Here is a 19,726-nt window from a genome sequence, read left to right as displayed (position 1 = left end):
CGTATCTGCTTTTGGTTAGGTTATGTTGGTAGAACTCCTTTCACATCCCAAAAATAATGTATGCATTGCATGCTTATGTTTTATGTGTTAGTCATCAGGCATCTTGCTTCCATCTTTCTTCCTGTATCCTTTTGACCATAGTATGAAAATAAAATAATGGAGAAAGGTCAAGGGAAGCTATTTTCATATAGAGGGAGGGGACTCAGCTGTCATAAATGTACGTATGGTCTTGGTTGATGTACTCCTTCAAAAATAGAATATAGCCTGGGTGTCATAAGGGCCTGGGTGTCATCTTCTCTTAATGTGCATGTCCTTGCTACTTCAGCCTGGCAACTAGACTTATTTAATGCTCAGCTCTCCTTAATGGTTCGCTCCAACAAGAGTATCTTGACTGGCTGCATCACCGTCTGGTATGGCAACTGCTTGGCATCTCGAAGGGTAGTGCTACAGAGGGTAGTGTGTACGGCCCTGTAAATAGTCAGTTTTACCGAGGTTATGTTTGGCAGCATGAGTGACTGATGCTTTGTTGCGAAATAGGAAGCCAATTCTAGATTTAATTTTGGATTGGAGGTGCTTAATGTGAGCCTTGAAGGAGAGTTTACAGTCTAACCAGACACCTAGGTATTTGTAGTTGTCCACATATTCTAAGTCAGAACCGTCCAGAGTAGTGATGCTGGACGGGTGGGCAGGTGTGGGCAGCGATCGGTTGAAGAGCATGCATTTAGTTTTATTTTCATTTAGGAGCAGTTGGAGGCCGCGGAAGGAGAGTTGTATGACATTGAAGCTCATCTGGAGTAGTTAACACAGTGTCCAAAGAACGGCCAGAGGTATACAGAATGGTGTCGTCTGCGTAGAGGTGGATCAGAGAATCACCAGCAGCAAAAGCGACATCATTGATGTATACAGAGAAAAGAATCAGCCCGAGGATTGAACCCTGTGGCACCCCCATAGAGACTGCCAAAGGTCTGGACAACAGGCCCTCTGATTTGACACACTGAACTCTGTCTGAGAAGTAATTGGTGAACCAGGCGAGGCAGTCATTTGAGAAACCAAAGCTGTTGAGTCTGCCGATAAGAATGTGGTGATTGACAGAGTCGAAAGCCTTGGCCAGGTCAATGAATACAGCTGCACAGTATTGTCTCTTATTGATGGCGGTTATGATATCGTTTAGGACCTTGAGTGTGGCTAAGGTGCACCCATGACCAGCTCTGAAACCAGATTGCATAGCGGAGAGGTGGGATTCGAAATGGTCGGTGATCTGTTTAACTTGGCTTTCGAAGACCTTAGATAGGCAGGGTAGGATAGACATAGGTCTGTAGCAGTTTGGGCCTAGATTGTCTCCCCTTTTTGAAGAGGGGTATGACCGCAGCAGCTTTCCAATCTTTGGGGATCTCAGACGATACGAAAGAGAGGTTGAACAGTCTAGTAATTTGGGGTTGCAACAATTTCTGCTGTTAGGTCACCTAACAGCACGAGCTCTGAAGATGGATCGGGGGCAATAAATTCACATATGGTGTCCAGGGCACAGCTGGGGGCAGAAGGTGGTCTATAGCAAGCGGCAATGGTGAGAGACTTGTTTCTGGAAAGGTAGAATTGTACAAGTAGAAGCTCAAATTGTTTGGGCACAGACCTGGATATTAAGACAGAACTCTGCAGGAGATTGCAACTCTGCCCCCTTTGGCGGTTCTATCTTGTCGGAAAATTGTATAGTTAGGGATGGATATTTCTGGGTTTTTGGTGGTCTTCGTAAGCCAGGATTCAGACACGGCTAGGACATCCAGGTTGACAGAGTGTGCTAAAGCAGTGGGGAAAAAAACTTAGGGAGGAGGCTTCTAATGTTAACATGCATGAAACAATGCTTTTATGGTTACAGTAGTCAACAAATGAGAGCGCCTGGGGAATGGAAGTGGAGCTAGGCACTGCAGGGCCTGGATTAATCTCTACATCACCAGAGGAACAGAGGAGGAGTAGGATAAGAGTACGGCTAAAGGCTTTAAGAACTGGTCGTCTAGTACGTTCGGAACAGAGAGTAAAAGGAGCAGGTAGAATAGATTCAAGGCATAATGTACAGACAAAGGTATGGTAGGATGTGAATACAGTGGAGGTAAACCTATGCATTGAGTGACGATGAGAGACATATTGTCTCTAGAAACATCATTTAAACCAGGTGAGGTCACCGCATTGTGGGAGGTGGAACTAAAGGGTTAGCTAAGGCTTATTGAGCAGGGCTAGAGGCTCTACAGTGAAATAAGGCAATAATTACTAACCAAAACAGCAATGGACAAGGCATATTGACATAAGGGAGAGGCATGCGTAGCCGAGTGATCATAGGGGTCCAGTGAGTAGCTCGGCGGGCCGGAGACATGGCGATTCAGACAGCTAGCGGGCCGGGGCTAGCAAGCTAGCAGAAGGGCCTTAGAGGGACGTTACTAGGGAAGATGTCTGTTGTAGCCCCCTCGTGCTGTTACGTCGGCAGACTAGTCCTGATGGAGCAGCAGGGCTCCGTGTGGTAAAAGGGTCAAGGCCATTTGGCAGAATAGGTATATTGGCCAAAGAATTTGTCCGATGGGCCTCTTCAGCTAACAGTCCGATGTGCTCTAGACAGCTAGTGGGCCGTGGCTAGCAGATGGGCTTTCAGGGGACGTTGCGACAGAGGAGCCAGTTGAAAAATCCCCTCGGGCGAATTACGTCAGTAGTCCGGTCGTGATGGAATCGGCGGGGGTCTAGGTCAATTGGCAAAATAAGTATTGTAGCCAAAGGAGTGGCTGATGGACCTCTTCGGCTAGCCGGGACATGGGCCTATAAAAGGCTAGCTACAGGGTAATTGGTTCTTGCTTCGGGACAGAGACGTTAGCCAGGAGTGTGTCAGAGCTTGCGGTAGGAATCCGGAGATGTGGACAAAAATACATCTGATTTGCTCTGGTTTGAGTCGCTTATGTAGACTGGTAAGAGTTGTCCGGGCTAAACATTAGTGGCTAGCCCACTACTAGCTAGTAGGTAGTTAGCTTCTGTTGGGGGTTCTGGTTCAAAAGTAAAGAAAATAGCAGATCCACAGCACGTTGGGTGAGGCGGATTACATGTTGTATGTTGAAGTTGAGGTTAAGAAAAATATATTTTTAAATGTATGCGAAGAAAAAAAGATATAAAAAGATATACACATGGGACAAGACGAGGACAAAGACGTCTGACTGCTACGCCATCTTGGAATCAAAAAATATATATACCAGGGCCAAAATATACTCCTATACCAGGAGGTGTCAGAGGAAAGCCCTACAAATGGCCAAAGTCTCCAGCCACCCAAATTATAGACTGTTCCGATGCTACCACATGGCCAGTGGTACTAGAGTGGCAGGTCTGGGACCAAAAGAATCCTGAACAGTTTGTACCACCAAGCCAGAAGACTACTGAACAGTTAATCAAATGTCTACCCGGACTATTTGCATTGACCCCTTTTGTATTTCTCTATTTTTCTTTTCACCGGCCCTATGCACACTCACTGGACTCTAGCCACACACTACACACACTACACACACACACACACACACACACACACACACACACACACACACACACACACACACTTTCACACTCATCACATATGCTGCTCCTACTCTGTTTATTAACTATCCTGATTGCCAAGTCTCTTGTACATATTATCTCAATCACCTCAACTCTCTCGTACCCCAGCACATTGACTCGGTACCTGTACCCCAGCACATTGACTCGGTACCTGTACTCCAGCACATTGACTCGGTACCTGTACTCCTTGTATATAGCCTCGTTATTTTTATTGTGTTGCTATTTTACATTTTTTGCAAATTATTCTTACTATTTAACTCTGCATTGTTGGGAAAGGGCTGGTAAGCATTTCACTGTTAGTCTACACCTCTTGTATTTTGGTGCATGTGACAAATACAATTGGATTTGATTTTGATTGAATTAAGATGGTACCATGGAGATAGGATAATCCAGTTAGCTGTGTCCCAGTTCCTTGTCCTGTTGGTGACCTTCTGCTGCCTCTGTCCCGCTCTGACTCTCTCCATGAGAACCATCTCTGTCAACTATGACCTCTGTGTGTGGTTTCACTGGATTAATAGGTCAAGGGTCACACGGTTCCAGTTCATTGAAGGCCCTTGTTGAGATCTGTCTGTCTCTGTGTGCATGTCTGTATGTCTTTTATGTTTGTCTGTGCCTGTCTGTCTGTGCCTGTCTGTCTGTGCCTGGGTAGCTGTTAAACACTTGACAAAAGTATTTGCAAAAACGTTGGTGGATCGATAGATTGAGTGACTTTCTTTCCTTGTTCTAGATTGTTCTGGAGAACAGCAGTCGTGAGGACAAGCACGAGTGTCCTTTCGGCCGCAGCAGCATCGAGCTGACCAAGATGCTGTGTGAAATCCTCAAAGTGGGAGAGCTCCGTAAGTCTTTATTGGTATTAACTACCCTCCCCTCAACACCTGCCTGGTGTCATATCATTGCCTCGCTATTAGATCATAGTGTGCTTATAGGGTCGTATTCACAGGCAACCAAACGGACCGAAACCGGGAGGGATTTACCTGAAGTTGTCCAATAATAAATGTTTGTTTTCTGTTACTACGATGAAAACGTTTTTGCTACGACCCTGATTTACTTACAATGGCGTTCTGTGGATTGTATGGGTGCTGAATAGCAGATATTATCTGTGAAGTGATGAAAGTATTTGAACGAGTTGATGCACAGAATGTTTTTTGTCTTGGTTAGTCACATTCTATGGTCCTCTGAATACAAACAACATAAAAAACACCAAGGAAACCAATACAAAGTACTACAGTACCTGGAGTGTTTCTCTGTGGCCACATTTTTCCTCGTAAATCTCCAAATCTGATTGGCTTGTGCTTGGTAAATGTAGCTCCAACAGTCACATGTTCTCTGAACTACTGCAGATTGTGTGACTTCGCTCTCTCCATTGACTTCTAACCCTGTTGATTGTTAGTGGAGGACTGGGTTGGAAAGGGTACTTTGATATACAAGGGTTAAAAGCATCTTCTTAGCCTGTTTTCACATTAAGCCCAGCCATATTTATTCAGACAGAGAGAGGGATGGATGGAAATACCCTCCAGAGCATTTTACCGTCTCAGTCAGACTAGAAGAGTAAACTCTGTCTCCTGCAGTGAAGATAAAGGGACCCATTATACTTTGTAATTGTGCTGGAGTTCATCAATTCTTGATGAAGTGAGTAGACTTCAAGTGAGCCCTATTCCCCCTTCTAATACACTGAATCAGCCTGGGACTCGCACTCCCGCAGGGGAAAAAAAGCTGGGTCATGTTCCAGTCAAGAAAAAAGAAAGACTCCCTACACAAGACTCCCTACACTTCTACACCCCTTATCCACTCCTTAGTACATCATGTAAGGTTGAAGAGGAGGCCTATCTGCTAACTTCATCTTAGTGGGATGGAAAGGTTGTAAATGTAGCCTACCTAAAAATTTTAAAAAATCCCAATTTTAGAAGTGATACTGTGTTATGAAAAAGAGACCACCTCTTGGTAAGGATCTGTGAAGCAGAGGGCCTGAGTCTGCATTGTCATCCAAAACCTCTGGAATTGAAATCCAAACCTTAAAGCGTATATCCTATCTCTGATTTCCTTTGGGATTCAGCTGTGGACTCTCCGTTTTAAAATCGCATGTCAGTTTTGACCTAGACGCTCGCTCATGCATGGTTCTGGTTAGTTTGTGGTAACTCTGCACTCTAACTTTAATGGCCTTTATACTCATTAATATTGATGGCCATGGAAGGGGTCATGCAGATGCAGTAGACTATGCAGCAGGGTTGGGGTCAATTATATTTCAAGTCAGTCATTTCAAGAAGTCAATGGCAGTGTTCAATTGATTCGTTGATTTTCAATCATATGAGTTGAAAACTGACATTTATCTTCAATGATTTATAAATGATTTTATATCAATGATTTATAAATCCATACATTGAATTCAGTTAGCTTTCTGATTTGATGAAGTTCAAATGAGATCGAGCCCAAAGCCTGGCGTGAGGTGTTATCAGGGGCTGAAACAGCTCAGAGGGGGGAGGAGGGCCCTGTGTGTTAGGTGACACCCTAGGGGTGAACCCCCCGCCCCTCTCCTCTCCATCTGTCTGGAGGTACGCTCCACTGGTCTGTGTCTGACAGGCTTGTCTCTTATCACAGTCTGGAACACGCACAGCTTTTCTTTCTCCTATTTTTGTGCCTACTGCCTACTTGGCATGTGTCCCAAGCAAAAAATATTTGATGTCATTGGCAAACACCTGGTGTTATAATTGTTGAATAAATTTAATGTATAATTTTGTCCTAAATGTTTTTGTTCATGTTGGTCACATTTTTGTTTGTGTTCAGACATGCTATATGTGTGTAAAAACCTCATGGTTGTGGATGTCTTATTCTCTCTTCCTCGAGCGTTAAATGTTGACGACTACTGTACTGTATAATGGCTTCACTAAGCGGATGGATGGTATATGGGGCTGGCAGGTAGCTGTCCTAGATCAAATCACATTTTATTGGTTACATACACCCACAATAACATTGTTAAATATGTGTAACGAAATGCTAAAAAAAGATGCTGAATAACTAATGGCATGGAATTAGTGGAACCCACCAGAACCCCCCCAGTCCATGTCAAGGCCTGGGACACGACATATTCCAGACAGAGAAAGACACTGAGGGTGGGGGGGGAGGGGTACAGGATGACAGTGACACTAAATATTCTTTCGTAGCCAGGCATATACAATGAGTGTACAAAACATTAAGAACACCTTCCTAATATTGAGCAACCCCTTTTGCCCTCAGAACAGCCTCAATTAATCAGGGCATGGACTCAAGGTGTTGAAATCGTTCCACAGGGATGCTGGCCCATGTTGACTCAAACACTTCCCACAATTGTGTCATGTTGGCTGGATGTCCATTGGGTGGTGGACCATTCTTGATAAACACAGGAAATAGTTGTGTGAAAGACCCAGCAGCGTTGCAGTTCCTGACACAAACCTGTGCACCTGACACCTACTACTATACCCCGTTCAAAGGCACTTAAATATTTTGTCTTGCCCATTCACCCTCGGAATGGCACACACACACACACACAATCTATTTCTCAATTGTCTCTAGGCTTAAAAACCCTTCTTTAACCTGTCTCCTACCCTTCATCTTTAACCTGTCTCCTCTCCTTCATCTACGCTGAATGGAAGTGTATTTAACAAGTGACGTCAAGGGATCATAGCTTTCACCTGGATTCACCTGGTCAGTCCATGTCATGGAAAGAGCAGGTGTTCATAATGTTTTGTGCCCTCAGTGTACAGCAAAGCATTTTATTAGTGACAAGATGACGACATAGAATTTGGCATCACGTCTTTATTCAGTCTCAATGCAAACCAACAGACAGAAGCGTAGCATTTTGAAGTGTCATTATGACACTTGGGAGTTGCACTCAGTATAATTCAACAGAGCATCCACACATATGGAAATTAGGAGGGAAATGGAAAAAGGGAGGTTTAATGTTCACAAATGGAGGTTATTATAGGAAAGGAGTTGGGACAGGATGGGTAGAGGTAGTTAGATGAAGTCATTCTGAGCTCTCACTGCAGCCTAGGATGTCTCTAAATGATTTACTGTAAAAGTGTGAGGGCAGAGACAGACGCAACCCTCCACTGACCCCAAAACAGTATTAAATTAAGTCCGAAAGGGAAGCAGTGGCAATTTTTCATTTAATAGTAATGGTCTGCCTTCTCAAAAAAGAGAAAATGAAAATGAAACACTCTGGTGTTAGCGTGGAGGAGAAAGAAACATTCAAAGCCATAGCTCTTTCTCTTCATGAAAAGGAATTAATCTCAGCGCCAACCGTGACCATTTTTTTTTCTCGGATCATTTACTTTCGTTTGCGGCCGTGAAATGCCAATAAACCTCCGGTGGGTTTTGGACTTCTTAGTTCTCCATCTACCCAGGCTAATCACACAACAGGATTCTGGCAGTGCTAAACTAAATGCATGCTCTTCAACCAATCGCTGCCTGCACCTGTCCGCCCGTCCAACATCACTACTCTGGACGGTTCTGACTTAGAATATGTGGACAACTACAAATACCTAGGTGTCTGGTTAGACTGTAAACTCTCCTTCCAGACTCACATTAAGCATCTCCAATCCAAAGTTAAATCTAGAATTGGCTTCCTATTTCGCAACAAAGCATCCTTCACTCATGCTGCCAAACATACCCATGTAAAACTGACCATCCTACCGATCCTCGACTTCGGCGATGTCATTTACAAAATAGCCTCCAATACCCTACTCAATAAATTGGATGTGGTCTATCACAGTGCCATCCGTTTTGTCACCAAAGCCCCATATACATATATTTTAAATCGGGTGCTGTGGCTTAATATCCCCCACTCAGACAATAGCACCACAACAACGACCACAACAACCGCCGCAGAGCAGATTGCTGGGTCAGAGCTCGTATGAAGGACGCAGGGTATTCTGGAACATTCTCAAGTCAACAGATCAGTTTGAAAGAACCTTTCCTCTGTTTTCCTTCCTGGGAACTTTGGTGGGTGCCAGACGGCAACGACAACGTGCATTGCACTTTAATGTTTCCATTTCACCCGAGGTTCAATTACTGCCACAGTCACCACCATAAATAAATATTGTTTTGGCACTTCTGTGGTTTGTATTTATATATTTGTATGCAGATGTGTGGTGAGCAGGTTGGGAGTTAAGGGGTATGCATGTGGCTTGTTTGGGCGAGCTTGGGCTGGCTGGCTGGCTGGCTGGCTGTGTGTGTGTGTGTGTGTGTGTGTGTGTGTGTGTGTGTGTGTGTCACCTTGCTGCTTGGCTCTGTGTGCATTATTCATGTCCCCTTCCAGGGGTCCCCTCTCCTCTCCATCACCCCACCGCAGATCTTAAAGATTTATTGTCAGCCCAGCATGTTTCCCTAGAACTGGTGTTAATGGAACGTCTGGTGGGCGGTCGGGCGGGCATGCGGTCAGGCGGGTCGCGTCTCTCTCTCTTTCTCGTTCTTTCTCTATTTAAAAGGCCCATGTAATATTTATGACGTTATTTAGATTGGCGGCTGGTAGTGGCAGTGAAAAGTGTCCTGGTTATTGATTCACGGCATTTCCTCTCCTTCAGACACAGGACAGGTTGTATTTGTGGGTTCCGAGAGGAGAGGACAGGAGAGACAGGACTGGGCAGGTCTCAGAATTACCATGGCCTTCTCCATACCTGTCTCCTGGATGCTGGTATCATTCTGTAGAGCGAAGCGTAGAACTTTACTTTTTAAGGTAGTTTACGATTGAGCCAACATGCAATCCTCTCTAAAGTAATGCCTAAGCTTTAGCTCATCGGGTTAACACAGTCTTGTGACCACAAACCAGTATGAATCATGTGATGTCAGTTTTGTCTGACTGTTTGGAATTGAGTGATGTCATCAGCTGTTACCTGTGAGGTTGTTGTCCAGTCACAGTTGTTCCCTCCGAGGCTCCTCTCTGCTGTGTGCTTGTGAACTCAGCAGGGTCTCAAACTGATTAGCAGTAACACATCCATAAATAAATAAAGGTTAAATAAACACACACACACACAGTCCCACAGTCACACACAGTCACCTGATTGTAGGTGTGCTGTGATGTGTTTGGAATCTGTTAGTAAAATGCCACAGGGGATACTCCAGTCATCTCCTTAGTGAAGCAGCATTGTCAGCCAGAGGTATGGACACACACACAAACAGTGAGAGATGGAGTGAATGTCTTCTTGGTTTGCCTCCAAGTGAGAAATTGGCGTTGAAGAGGGAAGGAGTTTGTTGCTTTTAGAAGCTTGTTCTACTCTCCTTAATGATTAGCCAAATAAAATGCTATTTGTTGAATAAATGATCAGAGACCAAAGTATTTGAGTTTATAGACTGCTGCTGTGTGGATGAAAGCACACAAAGTTTAGACAATACATTACATTTCCTCTTACTGGGTTCACTTAGTGTTTTATAGCTTACTTTCATCATTGGTGGGATCACTTCCAGTACACAGAAAAGCGGTTACTACAATTGATTAAAGAGTGAAACCCTGGCCAATGGAGATTCAGGCCTGGTTAGAATGAATTCTGCCACTGAGAAGGTCATCAATAGGTTTGATGCTAGAACTTCAGAGAATCTGAACATTAGCTTTTAAAGGAACGATCCTATTTGAAGTGACTAGTTAAATCCTGTGGTTTTAGCCAGTAAATCCTCTTACGGATGTTGTAGCGGGTGAAGAGGATGAGACTAAAGGGGTGGAAGGAGTAAAAGGGTGGATGATGTACATTTTCTAAAGAGGTTTATCTTCCCACTTTGTCCCCATCACTTCCTTCATCCGCTCTGTTCTAACGGGACTTGACAGGTGAAAGCTGCACGGTCTAATCCCATCCACTCCTTATCACCAGAGTTTTCCCTGACTGTTATTTTCCAAGGAACAACTCTGGGGTCGTAGTTACAGCCCACAACTATAGCGCCTGGGTATTCCTGGTAAGGTCACACGGTGAGGACAACACCACTTTACACTTTTGAGACGGATCCCATCGACAATGAGCGTAGTAGCTCTTCCGTGTTCTCAAAACAAGCAGATATTTGAAAAGACAGCGAGCACATACACAAGCATTGGGTTGTTTTCCACCGACTGCTAATGCAGTGGAATATAAAGTAGAAAAAACTGTGTGCTCATTCCTCAGCTCTGACAAAATGCTTGATGTAGATTAAATGCATTGTAATGTTGAGGTTGCTCCAATGTCTTTTTTTTCATCAGAGCAGGAAATAGACTAGTGTTGGCTTTGTGTGTGAGACAAGAGGAATCCGAGTTTCTATGTTCTGTCCGGGACAGCTGTTGGTAGTAGACTGTAAGAGATGTGTGTTTATTTGCATACTCTACATTTCTCTATTCCTCTGTATTTGAGGATGGCTGTCGCATAATGAAAAGATGTGAAGAACGATTTGAAATAATAATTCACCGGAATAAGAATGATTTATATTTGTCTGCTTCTTATTTCTGAATTGGACAGGGCTGTGTGGTTTAGAATGGATGTGTGTATTTCTTCGTTCAGGAATCATTTTTTCTGTATTCAGGCACGGCTGTCAGATGTGGAATAATAGATGTTGATTTTTCTCGTGAGAATGATCTGATTTCTCTGCCTGTTTTTTTTTCTCATGAGAATGATCTGATTTCTCTGCCTGTTTTTTTTTTTCTCATGAGATTGATCTGATTTCTTGTTACCAAACTATAGTTTTGGCAAGTCTGTAAGGACATCTACTTTGTGCATGAAACAAATCATTTTTCTAACAATTGTTTACAGACAGATTATTTCACTTATAAATCACTATCACAATTCCAGTGGGTCAGAAGTTTACATACACTAAGTTGACTGTGCCTTTAAACAGCTTGGAAAATTCCAGAAAATTATGTCATGGCTTTAGAAGTTTCTGATAGGCTACTTAACATGATTTGAGTCAATTGGAGGTGTACCTGTGGATGTATTTTAATTTATTTTATTTTAACTTTATTTAACTAGGCAAGTCAGTTAAGAACAAATTCTTATTTTCAATGACGGCCTAGGAACAGTGGGTTAACTGCCTTGTTCAGGGGCAGAGCGACAGATTTTTACCATGTCAGCTCGGGGATTCGATCTTGCAACCTTTTGATTACATGTCCAACGCTCTAAACACTAGGCTACCTACCACACCCAAGGTCTACCTTCAAATCCAGTGCCTCTTTGCTTGACATCATGGGAAAATCAAAAGAAATCAGCCAAGACCTCAGAATTTTTTTATTGTAGACCTCCACAAGTCTGGTTCATCCTTGGGAGCAATTTCCAAACGCCTGAAGGTACCATGTTCATCTGTACAAATAATAGTACGCAAGTTTTAACACCATGGGACCATGCAGCCGCCATACCGCTCAGGAAGGAGACGCGTTCTGTCTCCTAGAGATGAACATACTTTTTGTGCGAAAAGTGCAAATCAATCCCAGAACAACAGCAAAGGACCTTGTGAAGATGCTGGAGGAAACAGGTACAAAAGTATCTATATCCACAGTAAAATGAGTCCTATATCGACATAACCTGAAAGGCTGCTCAGCAAGGAAGAGCCATTGCTCCAAAACCGCCATAAAAAAGCCAGACTACAGTTTGCAACTGCACATGGGGACAAAGATCGTACTTTTTGGAGAAATGTCCTCTGGTCTCACAAAACAAAAATAGAACTGTTTGGCCATAATGACCATCGTTATGTTTGGAGGAAAAATGGGGAGGCTTGCAAGCCGAAGAACACCATCCCAACTGTGAAGCACGGGGGTGGCAGCATCATGTTGTGGGGGTGTTTTGTTGCAGGAGGGACTGGTGCACGTCATAAAATAGACCGCATCATGAGACAGGGAAATTATGTGGATATATTGAAGCAACATCTCAAGTTGAAGCTTGGTTGCAAATGGGTCTTCCAAATGGACAATGACCCCAAGCATACTTCCAAAGTTGTGGCAAAATGGCTTAAGCACAACAAAGTCAAGGTATTGGAGTGGCCATTTCAAAGCCCTGATCTCAAAGCCCTGACCTCAATCCTATTGAAAATTTGTACAAGCAAGGAGGCCTACAAACCTGACTCAGTTACACCAGCTCTGTCAGGAGGAATGGGCCAAAATTCACACAACTTATTGTGGGAAGCTTGTGGAAGGCTACCCAAAACATTTGACCAACGTTAAACCATTTCAAGGCAATGCTACCAAATACTAATTGAGTGTATGACCCACCAGGAATGTGATGAAAGAAATAAAAGCTGGAAAAAATTATTCTCTCTACTATTATTCTGACATTTCACATTCTTAAAATAAAGTGGTGATCCTAACTGATCTAAGACAGGGACTTTTTTACTAGGATTAAATGTCAGGAATTGTGAAAAATTGATTTTAAATGTAGTTGGCTAAGGTGTATGTAAACCTCCAACTTCAAATGTATATTAGGGTATGTGTGAGCTGTTGTAAGTCTCAGTCTCTGGTCTGTTGTTTTCACCACACTGGGTTACCTGCCAGCCCTGATAACTCTCCCTGTCCAGTCAGTCACCTTCTCGCCATCTAATACATCTTAACCCGACTTGTAGACTTTTCTCTTCTCCACTCACTACTGAAGAGTCCTAAACAGTTACTACTCTATACCTTGCATCAAACCATGTACGTGTGTGATAACTGATCGTCATTCTTGACCACAACTGTGTTCAAACATTTAAGTCCTGCTGTTTTAAAGTTCAATTTTCAAATGTAATTGCCAACATGGCAATAAATACAACTGATCTTACTCAACTGAGTTCTCACATTAAACGCAGCATTAAAAAACATTTCTGTTGATGACAAGGGGAATCGAAACTCAGCTCTTCACCATGGATGAGTCCCAAATTAAACCCTAGTCCCTTTGTAGTGCACTTCCTTTGACCAGGGCCCGTAGGGAGCAATGGTACCCCATTTCCTTCATAGTGCACTAAATGAAGTACTATAAATGGGGAACAGGGTGCAACTTGGGACAAAAGTATCCTCCTGCCAGCGTGGACACTGACTGGCCCTGACACTGACTGGCCCTGACACTGACTGGCCCTGAAAGGTGTTGCTGATGCTGCGTCTCACATACACACACGAATGCACACACACACACCTTGCTCTCCGCTACACACACACACACACACACACACACACACACACACACTCCCCTTGTCGCAAGGTGACGTCCACGTAGGGCTGGGCGATATGGCCTAAAACTCATATCTGCATTTTTTTTTCAAACTTATTGGCGATTCACGATATATATCTGTCTTCTTAATGTTTTCTCTAAATAAGCTTTGTTGTAAAGGTAAAATACACTGCATTTAAAGCAGTCAGCAATAATCTAATGAATTCAGAGCTTGTGAAATTATATCTAGTCTGAATATATTCCTTCCACAACCATAAGACCCACTAATCATTTTATCAAAATAGTTGTACCTGCTTTTCTTTTTACAATAATCACTGATCTGGCTTTCAGGTCTGACTATAAAAATACCCTTTTTGTTACAAATTTAACCAGAACCATGTATAATGCACATTCACTAATAATGTAGCAGGCATTATAGAAAATGAACACTGGTTTCATAAACAATCTCTCAAGCACAAGCCCACATGCTAGTGAGTAGCCAACTAATATTTATATTTCAAGTTTAGCCAACATGGATCCAAGTATAATTTCACAAGCTCTGAATTCCGCTAACAAAAGGAAACCGTTAATGTTATGAACAGAACTTTATGTCCGTCTCCAACTGTTTGAACAGCATGTCAGCCTGTCTACTTTGTTCAGATGTTGAAATCAAGTGGTTCTACCTTGTTTCTCAGAATGAGAATGAGTTGCCAATTCCTTATATGATTGTTTTATGCTTTATGCTAAGCAACTAGTATAACAATCTTTATTTGACTAAAATGTTGCTAGCGATATGTGATACCATTATGCACTTGCAACTAACTGAGCATTCCTTTTCCAGAATGAATGTTCATTGGTACATCAGTTTTAGTCTGCTCTGCTCCAAATTTGAGGAGTTGAAACATAAACAGGGTAACTCCTCTATTAGAGTAAAATAATATCCCAATGTGTTGGTGTCCATATGGCAGATTCTGTTGGACCAAACCTCAAATGCAAATAGCAAGTTAACAGTTTGTCAGAGAGAAAGAAGTGATCAATCATCTTTGTTGTTGTGAATGATAGGGGGAGGTGACGCGAGAGGTTTCACTCGCCAAAATCTGTCAAATAAGCACAATGCATTTATGTGCTTATTTTGAACCTAAGCTTATCGCCTGCCTTCCCTCCTTTGGGACAACGACTCCCATTGTTAGAGTGGAGACATGAGCATCTAGTCATTACATACAGATCTCTGGTGTAAATGGGAATGTGCACAGCACAGAAAGAGCGAACGAGACGAGACCAAAAATACAACATGAGAACAAGCCCACATAAACACTCATTAAAACGAAAAATACCAAAAACATTGATTCTGCAAAACAGGCATTTGGAATATCGCGGGAAAAAAACATACATTTGAATGAATCAAATTCATTCGATATATTGCACAGCCCTACGTCCAGGCCTGCTAGCGTGGTAATTGGAGTGAGGAAGACACATTTTCAGTGTATATTTGTCATGCTGGTTCCCTCCCTCGCTCCAAGGTGACTCTCCTCTCTGTGTTCCTCCTCTTGTTTCTCTCTCCCTTTAATCTCACTGGGCTCAGACAGATGTCAGGAAGGCTCTCTGCCTGCAGGTCCCACACTCACACGCTGTCTTTTACCTTCTCTCACACATACATTTATGCTCGCTCCCTCTCTCTCTCGCACACACACCAACACCCAGACACACACTCTCTCCCTTTCTACCCCCTCTTCCTCTCCTTTCTCTCTCTCTCTCCCTGTCTGTCACCTCTCCCCTCCGTGGTCATATCTGTGTGGCTAGTGTTTGCTCTGTCTGTTGAGTTCTAATTAGCTATGTCCAGACAGGCGTCAATGTTCTGGAGCCTTCGTGGCCGGCCTTGAAATCAAACAGAAGTCTCTGAGATTACAACTTTTACCTCCAGAGCACCGACCACTCAGTCACAGCTGAGGATAGATAGGAGATGGGTTGTGGCATCTGGCATTCCCAGAGCAGGCTCAAGAAAAGCGTTTTTTTTTGTCCATTAAAATAACATAAAATTGATCAGAAATACAGTGTAGACATTGTTAATGTTGTAAATGACTATTGTAGCTGGAAACGGCAGATTTTTTTAAATGGAATATCTACATAGGTGTACAGAGGCACATTATCAGCAACCATCACTCCTGTGTTCCAATGGCACATTGTGTTAGCTAATCCAAGTCTATAATTTTAAAAGACTAATTGATCATTAGAAAACCCTTTTGCAATTACAGTTGAAGTCAGAAGTTTAGTTGGACTCATTTTACTGTGGATATAGATACTTTTGTACCTGTTTCCTCCAGCATCTTTACAAAGTCCTTTGCTGTTGTTCTGGGATTGATTTGCACTTTTCGCACCAAAGTTCGCTCATCTCTAGGAGACAGAACGCGTCTCCTTCCTGAGCGGTATGACGGCTGCGGGGTCCCATGGTGTTTATACTTGCGTACTATTGTTTGTACAGATGAACATGGTACTTTCAGGCGTTTGGAAATTGCTCCCAAGGATGAACCAGACTTAGAGGTCTGCAATTTTTTTTCTGAGGTCTTGGTTGATTTCTTTAGATTTTCCCATGATGTCAAGCAAAGAGGCACTGAGATTGAAGGTAGACCTTGAAATACATCCACAGGTACACCTCCAATTGACTCAAATGATGTCAATTAGCCAATCAGAAGCGTCTAAAGCCATGACATAATTTTCTGGAATTTTCCAAGCTATTTAAAGGCACAGTCAACTTAGTGTATGTTAGCTTCTTACCCACTGGAATTGTGATACAGTGAAATAATCTGTCTGTAAACAATTGTTGGAAAAATTACTTGTCATGCACAAAGTAGATGTCCTAACCGACTTGCCAAAACTATAGTTTGTTAATAGGAAATTTGTGGAGTGGTTTAAAAACAAGTTTGATGACTCCAACATAAGTGTATGTAAACTTCCGACTTCAACTATTATATGTATGTATGTATGTATGTATGTATGTATGTATGTATGTATGTATGTATGTATACACGCACACACACAGTACCAGTCGATTTTGGACACACCTACTCATTGAAGAATAATAGCGAAGACATCAAAACTATGAAATAACACATATGGAATCATGTAGTAACCAAAAAAGTGTTAAACAAATCTAAATCTATTTTATATTTGACATTCTTCATAGTAGTCACCCTTTGCCTTGATGACAGTTTAGAAGATTGATGGCCGTTTGTTCTTTAGAGGATGTCGCTATATGGTCTATTTCTGTTCGAGTCTAACCTCTTGAAGAGAGACACACACACACACACACACACACGCACGCACACACACATATATATACACACATATACACACGCACATATACACACACGCACATATACACACACGCACACATACACACACGCACACACACATACATACACACACGCACGCACAGAACTGACTGAAGGGAAATAGTGTACCAATGTCCCAGGATATCTGAGTCTGTCAGATTTAAACTGTATATTTACAAATCACTGTGTTCCATTCTGTTTGTGTGTTACTGCTTATGGTAACACTTTGTTATGCAATAATGTATTTGTTCCATTCTGTTTGTGCATTGCTGCTTATGTAATACTGTGGTATGTAGTAATGTGTTGGGCGTTACTGCTTATGTAATACTGTGGTATGTAGTAATGTATTTGTTCCATTCATTATGTTGTAAGAATCAAGACTTTGGAGCGTAACTCCTCAATACAAAGGTCATTATCAGTTCTCACATTAGCTTCTGACTTCCCTTGCAGGCCATATTCTCACGTATATCGCTTGACACGCGTAGAATGGCCCAGATTGAATTCTTTATCTCTTCAATTATTTGTTCTGCGTGGGAGAATTGTGTTGGTTAGATTTAAATATTCAGTTACCATTCAGGAGACATTACCCTAGTTGGAGAGTAACAGTATGAATAATACAAGGTGAAGAAAAAAATGACTTCTCTGCATGGGGATGGAAAGGTCAGGTTGTTCAGACTATGAACATGTTATGAACATGTTATAACCATGTTATGAACATGCCAGCAAATGTCACCTGAGGTGTGTCCGTGCACTGTTGGGGATAGTGGGAGGGAGGATGTTACAGAACATTCAGATAGAAAATTATTGAGTAGAACATTTTTTTTTAAGTTTTTTTTTTTTTAGATTGAATAGGAAATCGTGTTTGCTCTATTCATTCTATTTCTAGGATGCATCACAAAGTAGAGAGCTCCAGGACTGCAGCTCTGCAGCCACCCTGTCCCAGTGTATTGAGAGCGGAGCGCCAAGTCTAGGTCCAAAAGGCTTCTAACCCCAAGCTGAACAGCTCATCAAAAAGCTACCCCGTTTTTCATTGTTGTTTTTTTTTACACTGCTGCTATTCGCTGTTTATCATCTATGCATAGTCGCTTTACCCTTACCTACGTAAAAAGTCCTACAAATTTCCTTGCTGATTGAAATATATCAAAATTAAAATGTTCTTTGTCTAAGGTGTTAGTCGCAATATCACTGAAGAACACCTTCAGAAAGTATTCAGGCCCCTTGACTTTTTCAAAATGTTGTTGTTACAGCCTGAATTTAAATTTGATTAAATTGAGTTTTTTGTCCCTGGCCTACACACAATACCCGATAATGTAAAAGTGGAATTAGTTTTTTAAATTTTTTAAAAATCTTTACAAATGTATTAAAAATAAAAATCTGGGGGCCTCCCGGGTGGCACAGTGGTTAAGGGCGCTGTACTGCAGCGCCAGCTGTGCCATCAGAGTCCCTGGGTTCGCGCCCAGGCTCTGTTGTAACCGGCGGCGACCGGGAGGTCCGTGGGCCTAGCGTCGCCCGGGTTAGGGAGGGCTTGGTCGGTAGGGGTGTCCTTGTCTCATCGCGCGCCAGCGAGTCCTGTGGTGGGCTGGGCGCAGTGTGCGCTAGCCAAGGTGGCCGGGTGCACGGTGTTTCCTCCGGCGCATTGGTGCGGCTGGCTTCCGGGTTGGATGCACGCTGTGTTAAGAAGCAGTGCGGCTTGGTTGGGTTGTGTATCGGAGGACGCATGACTTTCAACCTTCGTCTCTCCCGAGCCCGTACGGGAGTTGTAGCAATGAGACAAGATAGTAGCTACTACAACAATTGGATACCACGAAATTGGGGAGAAAAAGGGGTAAAAAATTCAACAACAAAAAAAATTAAAGAAAAATCTGAAAAGTATTTAACCCCTTTGTTAAGCCTAAATAAGTTCAGGAGTAAACATTTGCTTAACAAGTCACATAATAAGTTGCATGGACTCAATCTGTGTGCAATAAATGTTTAACATGATTTTGGAATGACTACCTCAAACCTTGTACCACACACACACATCAAAATTATCTGTAAACTCCCTCAGTCGAGCAGTGAATTTCAAACACAGATTCAACCACAAATACCAGGGAGGTTTTCCAATGCCTCACAGAGAAGGGCACCTATAGGTAGGTGGTCAAAAACATTTGTTTTTTTAAATGCAGACATTGAATATTCCTTTGAGCATGGGTATGTTATTAATTACACTTTGGATGGTGTATCAATACACCCAGTCACTACAAAGATACAGGCATCCTTCCTAACTCAGTTGCTAGAGAGGAAGGAAACAGCTCAGGGATTTCTTCATGAGGCCAATGGTGACTTTAAAACAGTTACATATTTTAATGGCTGTGATAGGAGAAAACTGAGGATAGATCAGCAACATTGTTGTTACTCCACAATACTAACCTAATTGACAGAGTGAAAGTAAAGAAGCCTGTACAGAATAAAAAATATTCCAAAACATGAATCCTGTTTGCTACAGGGCACTAAAGTAATACTGCAAAAAATGTGGCAAAGCAATTAACTTTTTGTCCTGAATACAAAGTGTTATGTTTGGGGAAAATGGTTGTCTGCTTTCCACTTGACACTGGGAGATGAATTCACCTTTCAGAAGGACAATAACCTAAAACACAAGGCCAAATCTACACTGGAGTTGCTTACCAAGAAGACCGGGAATGTGGTTGAGTTAGTTTTGACTTAAATCTACTATGTCAAGACCTG

General features: G+C 42.5%; 1 protein-coding gene across 4 annotated transcripts in view; it reads left to right on the top strand.

Moving 5' to 3' along the window:
• LOC115123163 (engulfment and cell motility protein 1) overlaps nt 1–19,726 on the top strand; it is a 234,667-nt gene that overhangs the window by 137,817 nt on the left and 77,124 nt on the right. For all 4 annotated transcript variants that reach the window (XM_065017983.1, XM_065017982.1, XM_065017981.1 and 1 more), the window contains one exon: nt 4,307–4,415. In XM_065017983.1, coding sequence (XP_064874055.1) covers nt 4,307–4,415 — 109 coding nt within the window. The remainder of the gene's footprint in view (nt 1–4,306; nt 4,416–19,726) is intronic.

This window comes from Oncorhynchus nerka, linkage group LG4, assembly GCF_034236695.1.
Source record: "Oncorhynchus nerka isolate Pitt River linkage group LG4, Oner_Uvic_2.0, whole genome shotgun sequence".
Classification (NCBI taxonomy): Eukaryota; Metazoa; Chordata; class Actinopteri; order Salmoniformes; family Salmonidae; genus Oncorhynchus; species Oncorhynchus nerka.
This window is presented reverse-complemented; position numbering and strand designations above follow the sequence as displayed.